Raw genomic sequence first — 12,579 nt, forward strand, 5'->3', positions numbered from 1 at the left:
ATTTTAGCACAATTTGGTCATGCTGAATTGGGGTATGGTATACTAAGGGACTCCTGTGTTGGTAGATGGTGAAGGCGAATTGTAGAATCATAAAATCGTTTGGTTGGAAAGGACCTTTAAGATCATCAAGTCCAACCATTAACCCAGCACTGCCAAGCATCACTAAACTATGTCCCTAAGCACCACATCTACATGGCTTTTAAATACCTTCAGGAATGGTGACTCCACCACTTCCCTGGGCAGACTGTTTCAATGTTTGACAACCCTTTCGGTGAAGAAATTTTTCCTAATATCCAACTTAAACCTCCCCTGGCACAACTTGAGGCCATTTCCTCTCGTCCTATCATTTGTTACTTGGAAGAAGAGACCAACACCTGCCTTGCTACAACCTCCTTTCAGGTAGTTGTAGAGAGCGATCAGGTCTCCCCTACTTTTCTCCAGACTAAACAACCCCAATTCCCTCAGACACTCCTCATAAGACTTGTGCTCTAGACCCTTCACCAGCTTCGTTGCCCTTCTTTGGACTCGCTCCAACACTTCAATGTCTGTCTTGTAGCAAGGGGCCCAAAACTGAACACAGTATTCGAGGTGCAGCCTCACCAGTGCCGAGTACAGGGGGATGATCACTACCCTATGGACAAGTGGTCCATAGGGTCCATAGGGACTTCACTGTGTCCTGCTGGCCACACTATTTCGAATACAAGACAGGATGCTGTTGGCCTTCTTGGCCACCTGGGCACACTGCTGGCTCATATTCAGTTAGCCATTGATCAACACCCCCAAGTCCTTTTTTGCCAGGCAGCTTTCCAGCCACTCTTCCCCAAGCCTGTAGCATTGCATGGGGTGCTTGTTCCCCCAACACTTGGCCTTGTTGAACTTCATACAATTGGCCTCAGCCCATCAATCCAGCCTGTCCAGATCCCTCTGCAGAGCCTTCCTACCCTCCAGCAGATCAACACTCCCGCCCAACTTTGTGTCATCTGCAAATTTACTGAGGGTGCACTCGATCCCCTCTTCCAGATCATTGATAAAGATATTAAACAGAACTGGCCCCAACACTGAGCCTTGGGGAACTCCACTTGTGACCAGCCACCAACAGGATTTAACTCCATTCACCACAACTCTTTGGGCTCGGCCATCCAGCCAGTTTTTTAGCCAGCGAAGTGTATGCCCATCCAAGCCATGAGCAGTCAGTTTCTCCAGGAGAATGCTCTGGGAAATGGTGTCAAAGGCTTTACTAAAGTCTAGGTAGACAACATCCACAGCCTTTTGCTCATCCAGTAAGTGGGTCATCTTGTCATCAGAGCACACAAAGAGAAGAAAGTCTGTTTCTTTCTCAGCTCATTCCTTTGTGTGCTTGCGTGTGTCTGGGTGCCTCTTTTTCTCATCATATCTAACACAGACTTTGAAAAGCATTGGAGTTTGATTAGCTCCCAGTGTTTGTTGAGTACCACAGAAAAGTAAGGAATGAACCAGGCTTGTAGTCCTTTGAGTGGAAAATGTAGTTTTTAGGTTCCTTGACTATTGAATGAACAACACAAGTCTGCAAATGGGAAACCCTGGGTTTAATTGCCATGCCCATTAAAATTCTACATGCTGCTTAGGTAAGAAATCAGTTCCCATATGGTGGGTCATCACTGCAGAATGTGTCTCACCAGCACTTCCTTGAAAGGGAAAATAGTTAGAGCTACCCAGCTTGTCACTGTGGGCCCCAAGTAAAAGCATTCCTGCACTGCCACTGGGAGAGCTCTGTTTCCCGAGGAACTTAGGGTTAGTTTAGTGGAAACAACTGGAAAGTCATTTGCTTCAAGCCCTTGTCACTAACACCTCTCACGTGTCTTTTCCTTCCTCTCCACTCCAATGAAAAGTAGGAGCCCCTCTGAGCAGAACTGTCCTGTGGAAATGACACAATGGGGACACTGGTGTTGGCAATAGCTTTCATGTCAGGGTCAGCAAGTGCTTTAGAAACTGTACGTGGATAAATATGTTTGCTGATTTTCCTCTGTCTTGTAGCATACAGCAGAGATTTGAACGAGTCCAAGAAAAGCCTCTGAATGTAATCAAATAGCATTGCTGGAAGTTCACATTTCTTCTCTCAGCACTCTGCTGGCTAACTGTGCAGGTCACGCATCTCTCTGAGCAGTGGTGGTGCTTCTCATAATGTAATTCTTGGCACTATGCTGGAACACTGAGTTAACGCTGACGCTACAGGCTGTGCCGCTAATGGTACTTTGTTATGCCTATGTGCCTGTCCTCTGGTGGGGTTACTGAACAAATCTGATGCTGTGTTGCTTATCGAGTTTAGGAATGTAAACTAAAGTCGACTAGTTAGAAATAAAAATCTTCCTCAAAGAAACTTTGTAGAGGGGAGATGATTTATCTGATAGGGAAAGTCTGATGTTGCTTAATTGTTTTTCCCTATAAGGCTCTGTCCCTGATGTTGTTGGGTTTTTTTGACTGCAGAATATACCAAGATGGCTTACAACTTAGAGAGGTGTTTCCACCGAGCAATGATGAAGCACTTCCCTGGGGAAGATGGAGACACAGATGAGGAGTTTTGGATCAGAGAAGATGGGAGACGAGAGAAGAGGAGCCGGCGGACTGGCCGCTCCAGCACAGGCAGTGTTTGGACTCGGTCACGAGACCCAGATGGACCAGGCAAGAGGCAGCAACGCTTGGAAAATGGAGGAAAACCTCCACCATATCGAGCTACTTCCAGGGCTCCTGCTTCTTCCTCCTCTTCCTCTTCCTCCTCCTTCTCCTCGTCTTCTGCAGAGGATCCAAGTGGCAACTCAATGCAGCCTCCTCGAGAAGTGGGCCCTTCCAACGGGCGAGGTTTCCCTCACTCTCTGCAGTACGGCGACATGCCTAGTGCTGTGCCACATCCTGGCCAGATGGTAAGGAGCAGTTTCTGCTGTTCTTCATCCATCATGCCTGCGGAGGGAGGGAGGTAAAGGGGAACAAGCTCTCTACTGTGAAATCCCTAATGCATGGCAAGAAACCTTTTTCCAGACATTCAGGGTCAGGGCTATGGTTTCTACAACTGAAAATTTTCAGCCCTTAGATTTAAACTGGTACAGTTTCAGTCTTTGCCAGACTAGCTGGGAACAGTCTCCTACCGTTTCCCATGACCGGCATGTCCTCGTGTGGGCTCGCACCAGCCCTGGCTCCCCCAGTTCTCTTCTCTCCTTGGAGAGTTACCCCGTTGTGCATGGAAAGCGGTCACATTTCCTCTCTTAACCTCCAGCTATAAGATTGATCAAGCCGGTCTTCTTTTGTCTCAATTGTTTACAGATGCCTGGTAACTTTGTGCCATCTGTGTACTACTGCATTTCATGCCTTGAGTATATATAAAAGCAGTAAATGAAATCAAACACAAGGCCACCCTGGGCTGCAGCAGTGACCTCCCTCTAGCCCAACATTTCTTCTCTGAATGCCACCTGTTCTGCCTCCCCTCTGGGCTGTTCCTCACCCATCCTTCACTGCCGTATCATTTTAACCAGCGATGTCTTGTGGTGTGGTGTATCAGCTGCTCCTCTGTGATCCAGGCTGCCCCTCACCCTTTTAGCTAGAGATCAAACAAAGTCTTTAGAGTGATCCTTGTGAAGCAGATAGTGGGAGGCAGTAGAAGAGCTGGAAGCAACAAGTATTTTGAAGGAAATCTAGCACGTTCCCCCGTTGTCCTACTTGCGTACTCTTGTGGTCCACTCCCCTTCTTGGAGCAAACCACTGCCCCTCCAGTCTTCTTGCTTGCTCCCAAGTAGCTGGGTAGCAAGTGAGTGTATTGCAACCTTGAGCACGGGGACGCGTGGCTGGGGTGTGAGAGAGTGGCTTTGGCAGGGGAGCTGTGTCACCTCCTAGGAAAGAGACTACAGGTTTTTCACGGTATCTCCAAAAAACCCATCTGCTCATCTGTGTGGTTCCTCCAGCCTTGGCTTCCCCTCACCTGCAGCAGCTCCGCTGCTTTTCTGCGCTTCACAAACAGTTTTATTTCTCCCTCCCGCACCCTTCCCTGTTCCCCAGAGACCAGCTGTGCCGGGAACATTTGGTGCCCTGCGCGGATCAGATCCCATGAAACTGTACGGCTCGCCGCGAGTGCCTGAGCCCCATCCCGGAGACCCGGGACAGCAGCACCAGCACTTTGCCATGCAGGTAAGAAACGCTGAAGCCAAGGGATCCAGCACCCCGGGACCCGCAGGTCCCCTCCGCTCCTCGGTGCGATGGTTCTCACCGAGACCCACCCTGTCTCTCTCTCTCTCCCCCTCCTCTCCAGCCGGCCATGGGACTGAGCGAGCACCGCGGGCACAGGCTGGCCGCCCCAGAGAAGCAGACGTGTGCAGGACCGACCCATGTCACCGGCCTCGGCCCCCGGCCAGGCACCCTGCAGATGGGGCACATGAGCGGCCCCCCACCTGATGCTGTCTACCCGCCGGCCCAGTTCCAGCAGGGATTCCTCCCCCCGAGGCACAACGGGCCCCCCATGAGGCCGCCGGAGGGCTCAGAGGTCCCCCCGGGGCACATGTACCGGCCCTACAAGTACCTGAATCGGGCACACCCAGCCCTGTGGAACGGCAGCCACGGGCCCACCAGCCAGGGCCCCGTGGGGCCAGAGGAGAAGGTGCCCATGGGGCCGGGGCCCTCACTCCAGCCCCGCACCCTGGGTCATATGATGGACCCCCGGGCCATGAGGCCACCGCTGCCTCCCAGCCAGTGGACCGAGCAATCAAATTTCCTACCTCACGGGGTGCCTCCCTCAGGGTATATCAGACAGCCCGGGAAAGCCACCGGCCAGAGGATGCTGCAGCCGCCGGCCACTCTGTTTGGGGGACCACCTCAGGTTCAAAGAGGGTGCCAGGGCGGGGACTCCATGATGGACAGCCCGGAGATGATCGCCATGCAGCAGCTGTCCTCCCGCGTGTGCCCGCCGGGTGTGCCTTACCACCCTCGCCAGCCACCCCCCCCTCACCTCCCCGGACCCTTTCCCCAGCTGGCTCATGCTGCCTCTGTTGCCGGCGTGCAGCCCCTGAAACCTGTCGTGGGGAACGGGAGCTCGCAAGATCCGACCGGTCAGACCATGGAGCCAGAGAGCAACCAAGGTAACACCTCGAGTGCCCGCCTGCCAATGCAGCAGCCCCTGCCTGCAGCGTTTGACCTTCGCTGCCTGCATCTGTTACCTGCATTCCCCTGCCCTCCTCCCCTTTGCCGCTGCCAGGCATCCCTCCCGCCTGCTGCACTGTGCCACCATTTCCCATGCCGGGGCAGACCCTCTGCCTGCAGGTGTGCACTTGCAAGGAGGGCGAGGGAGCGCCCCTAGGCCAGCTTTTTTGCTCTTGGGCTTCAAACTTGTAGGGTCACAAACTTTAACTGTCATGCAGATGCACAAAACCTGTGTCTGCAAATGTGGCTTCATTTGGATTTGTGCCACTAGAGAAGTGGGAAATACGTCCTAACTTTCAGGCTTACCGATTTTAAACAGTGGCTGAGGCTCAGCAAGAAAAGCAGGGGTTTTTCTAGAAAATAATTAAATTCTTGATTAAGTAGTTGTGGGACGCACATTTTTTACGCATGTCTTTTTATTTTTTAAATCTAAATTGGAATGTATTTTCTGCTTCAGCCATCGCTTAGGTTTTTCTAAGATTGTTTCACTGTAGCCTGCCAGGGGTCCCCTCTGTCCCAGCTGTACCTGCAAGCTATCAGTTTGCCATGGGGTGCAAATGCAAAGCATAGGCTGTGATGCTTCTAGAGCTCACTTGGAGTTAATATAAAAATTGGATCTGCAGAGAGTTAGGTAAGGAAAGAACGCATTATATGAATAAATGGTTTAGATGTACTCCTTTGAGTATATGTCAGTACAGCTTCTCCTCTGAAATGCGCTTGTGCCTTGTGAGCCCTCAACATCGCAAAACCTTCAAACGACAGGACTGCCTGAAAGCCTGTGAGCAGCGTGTCAGTTCAGGTGGGATTGCACATGTTTTGTGTGCCATCACAAGTTTCTTTCTAGTTGAATTGCATTCATTCTAGCTGGTAAACTAGAGATAAAAAAAAAAACCCTTAAAAATAAAACAAACCTAAAGTAGAGATCAAAAAACCTCAGAGATCAAAAAAAAATTTTTTTTTCATTAATTCTAGCTGGTAAACTCGAGATCAAAACCCTTGCATCTTTTATCGATCCCTCGTGTGCCTTGCACTAAGAGGAAACTCTTTCCTTGTGTGGCATGCTTAAAAATATCATTTAACTGTGCTGGATATAGAACAGAGACCAGGGGAGGGCGTTGAGTGATTGCAGGGCAAAGTAGCCGCATCTCCAAATCACAGTTGGTTAAAATATGGCTGCGATCAGCTCCGCAGCGTCTCGGTGTGTGGTAGCGCTTCTGCCCAAGCTGTGGGCAAGTGGGGTTTGTGGACCAGAAGGGGCAACGCAGCCTGAAATCAAGCTGCCGTTACCCCAGCCTCTTATCTTGCTGTTATGTGGACCCCACTGCGGTATTTCCCAGCTCTGCCTCTCCATTCGGCAGCCTCTGCACACCCTCGTGTCAGACCAAACCCACATGTGCGATGTTACTCTGGTGGAAGTGTGACTTACTGGTGGCTTGCAAACTACAGTGTGCCTGTATTTTGAGGGTTCAGTCCACATATGCCATCTTTACAAGACAGATGCAACCCCTTGAGTAGTTTTAAAAAGAGCTCTTTTAAAAGAAGCAGCTGCTAAAGATCACCCAACTTTGCAAAAATGCGCTTCAGAATTGCTAAAGATCTCTGAGGGGAAGATGGTGTGATGGGTGTGGGAGGGAGGCTGCAGTCCCACAGAAGAGTAGTTGTCCTGGTGCCATCCTCCAACAGTCCTGTAGTGAGATTTGAGTAGAGGACAGGATATTTTAGGCTTTGGAGTATGTACTTTAAGTCTTTGATGGAAGGACCTTCATGGCTTTAGAAAGTCACTCCTTTTTCTCTTCCATTTGCTCAGTTCAGAAAGCAGGGTGCTTTCTCCATCTAGATGTTAGGGACTTGTTGGACAGAGCTGCCCAGCAACTTTGGGTCAGCACCAAAAGAGGATGCTGAGAGGCTACTTTGGTAGACCTGGTTAAGCTGGCAGGTATTAGTCTTCGGCATGTGTGCTTGGGTGAGCATGAGTAGGCGTGTGTATGTGTTGGGCAGGGAGGGCCAATTTCCGAAATTAGACCGACATGTGACTGTTTCCCCCTCTCTTTCCAGTGGAGCCTCCAGCAGGCATGGACGAGAAGGCTCAGTGCATCGGCATTCCCGACGGGGCCTACGCCAAAATCCTACCTCATCCCAAGCCCCCGCTGCCCATGGAGTGCACCAGGCGTGCCATGCCCCCAGACGGGGAGGGGGATGGCTCGGGTGTGAAGGGCGACCTGAGGCAGGGCAGGGCAAGGGCGCATGGCCGATGGAGAGCGGCTACACTGGCAGCCCAGCTGCGTGAGGGACCTGGTGCCCACCTCTGAGAGAGGGCATCCCCTGCCTGAGAATGGGGCGGCGGGCGAGGGGCCAGCGGCCAGTGCCGAGGGGAAGGGGCTAGCTGCCAACCTGCTGGAGAAGCCCCTCTGCGGCAGGGGGAAGGCTCTGCCTGAAGTGGCCGTGCCTTGCATGGGGCAGGGCACTGGCCTCCCTGGCATGGACACCGTCTCTGTGGGGGCTGCCCCCAACCAGTTCCACCCTCTCTACATGCCCGGTCTGGAATATCCAAATTCGGCCGGGCGGTACCACATCAACCCAGGCTTGCAGGGGTTTGGCCCCATGATGGGGGGGAAGCCGCCTCCTCCCCCCTCTCACCCCCAGCCTTTTTCCCCGCGGGGCTTCCAGCCGAGCAGCGCCCATCCCGGCGTTTTCCCCCGGTATCGGCCCCCGCAGGGCATGCCCTACCCCTACCAGCCACAGCCTCAGCCCTCCTACCACCACTACCAGCGACCGCCCTACTACGCCTGTCCACAGGGCTACTCGGACTGGCAGAGGCCTCTCCAGCCCCAGGCCAGCCCTAGTGGGCACCCCACCGCCCACCCGCCCCTGGCCAGACCCCCTTTCCCGGAGCGGGGGTCTGCCAGCGGCTTGCAGGGCTGCGAGGCACTGAGCGCTGCCCTGGCTTCTCCCAACCGCATGGACGTAGCGAGTGCCAAAGAGGTTTCTCCGAGTGACGGGCAGGAGCTGGGGCCTGAAGACGAGAAGTCCGAGGAGTCCCAGGAGAGGCCGGAGAGTCCCAAAGAGTTCCTTGATTTGGACAACCACAATGCGGCCACAAAGAGGCAAAGCTCAGTGGCAGCGGGGGAGTTCCTCTACGGAGCCCCCCCACCGCACCTGGCTTCAGGTATGGGCTTCAGCCCATCAGCTTTCCCTCCCCATGGGGTGATGCTACAGACTGGCTCTCCTTATGCATCCCGGCATCCCGCCAGTCATTTCCAGCCCAGGACGTATGGATCGCCCATGAATGCTCACCTGTCTCATCACCCGGCCTCTGGCCAGGCCAACGGCCTCTCTCAGGAGGGACCCCTGTACCGCTGCCGGGAGGAGAACGTAGGTCACTTTCAGGCCTTGCTGATGGAGCAGAGAGGCAGTGGAGGTGGCATGGGGGGGCCACCCCAGGACTTGTATAGACCCTCGGGGTAAGATTGTGTTTCCTGCAAGAAGGCAAGGTGGGAGGGGGGTGATGCCTGGGTGATGATAAGTGTTGGATATCCTTGAAAGGCCATGGCTTGAAGTCAGAGGAGATGGCGAGCGCTGTTGGGAGGCTAACGGGTGACTCTTAGACCCTTGGAGTAAGAAGTGTCTTGAGCTGAAGAGAGTCTCGTTGCAGCTCCTTAAAACAAGTAGCAATTGCTATCATGGAGACCTGTTAGCCTGTCCCATCCATCCCTACACCAGTACTTTGTTTTATCTGACAGTGTTTTGTTAACGTGTCATCCAGGGTTGTGCACCTCTGAATCAAATGGGCTCTTGCCATTTTCTTTGCAAGAATTTTATTGCATCTTTCTCATAGTGGGGCAGAGTAGCTCACTAAAGTGGAAGTTAGCCTCTTGTTATGAACTCCTTTATTTTAATGTCGCCCCCTTTTTCCCTTCCTCTTGCTTTGCCCTTCCTCTCTGTCTCAGATTTCCCTCACAGAAAATTACTTCTCTCTGAGACTGTGCATATCACATTTTATTCCCAAGTGGAAAATTCTGCTACTCCAAAAATTCCCTGTTCAGATTTTATAAATGTGCTTCGACTGTTACTGTTTTGTCATAGTCCCAGTGTGACAGTCCTTTTTCTAGTATTCAGGGAGCTTGGCTTACAACTAAGCCGTTGGAGGAGTGACATAGATTAAAGATTGTGTTTTGGGGGGAAGCCAGAAGGAAGAATACACGAGATGCATGCTTGTATACGAATGTTGTATGTATGCTTTCAACCAAGTAGAGGGGGTTTGCTCTTGATGTTCATGTGCTAAAACTCTCTTCATTCAACCTGGCTCCAGAATGCAAATGCATCAGGCTCAAGTTCCCTTCCCGAAGATGCCTACAGCAACCATGTCCCGGGAAGATCTGACGTCACAGAAACCATCAGCATTGCCTCTGGATCAAGTAAGGGCTGCTAGAGAGAGCAGAGTTGAAATGCGAGTCTTTCTCTTCCCACTGGTTAAAGGAGTGAAGTGGGTGATGAGAGTGGGAAGTACTGGAAGAAGCTGGGAAGTGAACTGCTGCTCTGCAGAGGAGTTGAGGATGTCTCTATAGTCTTGGCTGACTAAAACATAACCTAGGAAGACCGATAGTGCTAGCTTTGAACTAGTTGCATGCAATCATGAGGTTATTCCTTTCTAAAGCTACCAGTTAAAGCCTCCAACTCTTGTTCTTCCTTTTCCAGAGCTAGTCCGAGGAAGGAAGGACCTCACAAAGATGAAAGCCACATGTGATTTGGACACAGGGGAGGAGGGGCAGGCCTTCCTCCCACCCTCCCCTCGCCCGAGCAGCACGTAGCTTCCTGGGTCTGTGGAACATGGTGCCGTGATGGCTTTTGTGTTGGAAACCTGGAGTGGTGCTGGGCCCCAGCCAGCCGAGCAGCTGGCTTGCCACCACAGGGCGAGCATTGCAGACTAGTGGCTTTCCGTGACCGGAGACTGCGTCTCATTCAGGGTTTGAGGGTTTTTTTTTGGTTGGGGAGGGTGGGGGTGGGAGCTGAAACTTTCATTGACTGCTAAACTCAGGTATATTTTTCAGGGTGGAAGAGGATGATGATGGAATTTTACTTGTAGTATTAACGTGTGTGTTTTGGAGCTGGAACCAGTTTACAGAATTTAACCTGTTGCCTTTTTAAATAAATTTCTGTTGTTGGTGAATGTATTGTACATAATGAGGGAGGGGGTAGGCCCAGCTTGTAGTGGGCTTAGCACTGGAGGAATCTTTAACTGTTTACAATCATATCACACCGAAATATTTCAGGATAAGGGTGAAGGTTTGAGGGGAGCGCGGCAAGGTGAGGGAACGTGTGATGGATGACTTGCTGTCCTCCTTCCTGTCCTCTACAACTGAGGCACAACCCAACGGTTGGTTGACCGAATAGCAGGAATTGCTCAGGAGCATAGTGTGTCCTACTCTTTCTCTTGTCTTCTTCCTCCTTCCCTCCTCACCCCCACCTCCGCCCCTCTGGATCCAGGGCCTGAGTGCACTTCCAGCTCCTGTCATCATGGAGGAACAAGGAAACCAGGACCAGGAATTGAAAACAGGACAGGACACTCGTGGCATTGTCCCTTCTGCTAGTATAGTACCCTTTTCCCTGCCTTTCTGATAGGAGAAATGTATGCTCTAGAAAACAGAAAATGGCATAACTGGTCATCTTAGACTTTTTTCCGTGGAACCGGTACAGCTGGGGTGGTAGCACCTATCCAGTAAAGTAAATTTTGTGCAAATCTGTACTGCTCTGCTGCCCAAGGACAGGAACCGAGTGCCCACCCTTCTTTCTCTGTCCCTTGGCTGTATTCACTTCTTAGCAGCAGAGAAGCATAAAGTACCCCAGGGTTCCTGACCACTCTTGGTTGCCTGTGAAAGAGAAGCATGAGGCCGCTTTGAGAGAGCGGTTGGTTTGCTGCAGTGTGAGCCGTTTGTTGGCCTATGGAGCTGGATTTGGCATTTGCAAGTTGCAGGTGAATCAGAAAGCACTGATTCAAAATCAAGCGTTAAGGTGATACGGATCAGGAGGTGAGGGATGAGAAGGTTGCATACTCGAGTTGACTTGGTTTACCTTTGTCATCATTGAAGACGTAACAGCAAGTCCTACAGGGCTAGTGGCAGCTTCCTTTGGAGGCTGCGTGCAGTCTGCGAGGGCTTTAAACCTCACTCGTTGCAGTACTGCACTGGGGAAGCCCTGCGTGCCAGTGCTTCGCCAGGCACTGATGTTCAAATTTAGGCTTGACAAATGAGTCCGGTAGGAATCTCATCTGCAGATGTTTATTCATGTTTTAAACCTAACAAGGAAATACAGCTGATTATTCTTTGGGGAGCTGGGGTAAAACAAGGTGAAGTTGCTACATGACAAGATCAGGCAGCAAGATCTGCTGGGACCATAGCCCTAGTGCAGGCTGCTGGTTGTACTGGGGGGACAGCTGTATGGTTAAAAGGAGGATGTGCCAATGTGTTGGACAAATTGTGCTAGCAAAATCACAAGTGGCAGCAGAAACGAGGACAAAGCAGCATGCCCTTTAGTCTGTGGTACCAGCTAGGGAAAGGTCTTTGTCTCCAGGTTTCTGGAAAATTTTTCTGGCTGCTTTGCTCTTGGATGGTGCCATCACCCGTATCTTTAGCTGGATTGCACTAGCATGCATGACTGCACTGCCTTTGTCCTGCTGTGTAGATCTACTATGAGCTGGCAAAGCTGAGCAAATGGCAGGTAGCATCTGACTGAGCCATTTTCCTTCTGTCCTAAGCTTTTGGAAGCACAACAAGGCTAAAAGATGAGAAATATTCTTTCTTGAAATAGTTAGAACAAGGAAGGACTGCCACATTAGCGCCCTCTTACCAATGAGTCTCGCTGCTCAGTTGCTACAGTACTTTTGCCTCTAATGAGCTGTGTAGGGCCAAGGCATTTTCCAAGCCTAACAGAAATTAAACTTCTTCATGCTATTCCCACAAGCATGTTTATAAATGCAGTTCTTCTTACTCACTGCTGCAGCTAGCCTGTGAACTAGATAGCTGCTGTCTGCCTAGTCCAGTGACTTGCATGGGACAGCTGGCTCCTCTGCAAAGGAAGACTTCAATATGATAATGTGAATTACTTATAATATCTATCTATAGATGCGATTACATTATGAAAGGGAGATTTTTTTGGTGTTTCCTTTTTGTTTTCATTTGTGTTCATCTGTCAGGGAGCAATTGTCGCTGGTGGACTGGTATAAACTGGAATAGATGATCCTGAAGGTTGTCCTTTGACTGAGAAGCAGGTGAAGGTTGTCCTTTGACTGAGAAGCAGGTAACTGCTCTCCCTAGCCAAGAACATTATGCTGTGGGTCATGCAAATTTGTCCCAGATCTGAGGGTCTGCTGCTGGCTCACCAGCTGGCAGTGGGTTTTCAGAGGTGCCCCAGTTGCTCAGAAATGCA

General features: G+C 51.2%; 1 protein-coding gene across 1 annotated transcript in view; it reads left to right on the top strand.

The window, feature by feature from the left end:
* CECR2 (CECR2 histone acetyl-lysine reader) overlaps nucleotides 1–10,122 on the top strand; it is a 98,829-nt gene extending 88,707 nt beyond the window's left edge. Inside the window, 8 exon segments of the mRNA XM_068401870.1 lie at nucleotides 2,464–2,897; nucleotides 4,024–4,152; nucleotides 4,274–5,096; nucleotides 7,213–7,377; nucleotides 7,380–7,427; nucleotides 7,430–8,618; nucleotides 9,467–9,572; nucleotides 9,853–10,122. Coding sequence (XP_068257971.1) covers nucleotides 2,464–2,897; nucleotides 4,024–4,152; nucleotides 4,274–5,096; nucleotides 7,213–7,377; nucleotides 7,380–7,427; nucleotides 7,430–8,618; nucleotides 9,467–9,572; nucleotides 9,853–9,858 — 2,900 coding nt within the window. The 3' untranslated portion in view covers nucleotides 9,859–10,122.
* Nucleotides 10,123–12,579: the final 2,457 nt, after the last annotated feature.

Source organism: Nyctibius grandis, chromosome 5 (assembly GCF_013368605.1).
Source record: "Nyctibius grandis isolate bNycGra1 chromosome 5, bNycGra1.pri, whole genome shotgun sequence".
NCBI classification, from domain to species: Eukaryota; Metazoa; Chordata; class Aves; order Nyctibiiformes; family Nyctibiidae; genus Nyctibius; species Nyctibius grandis.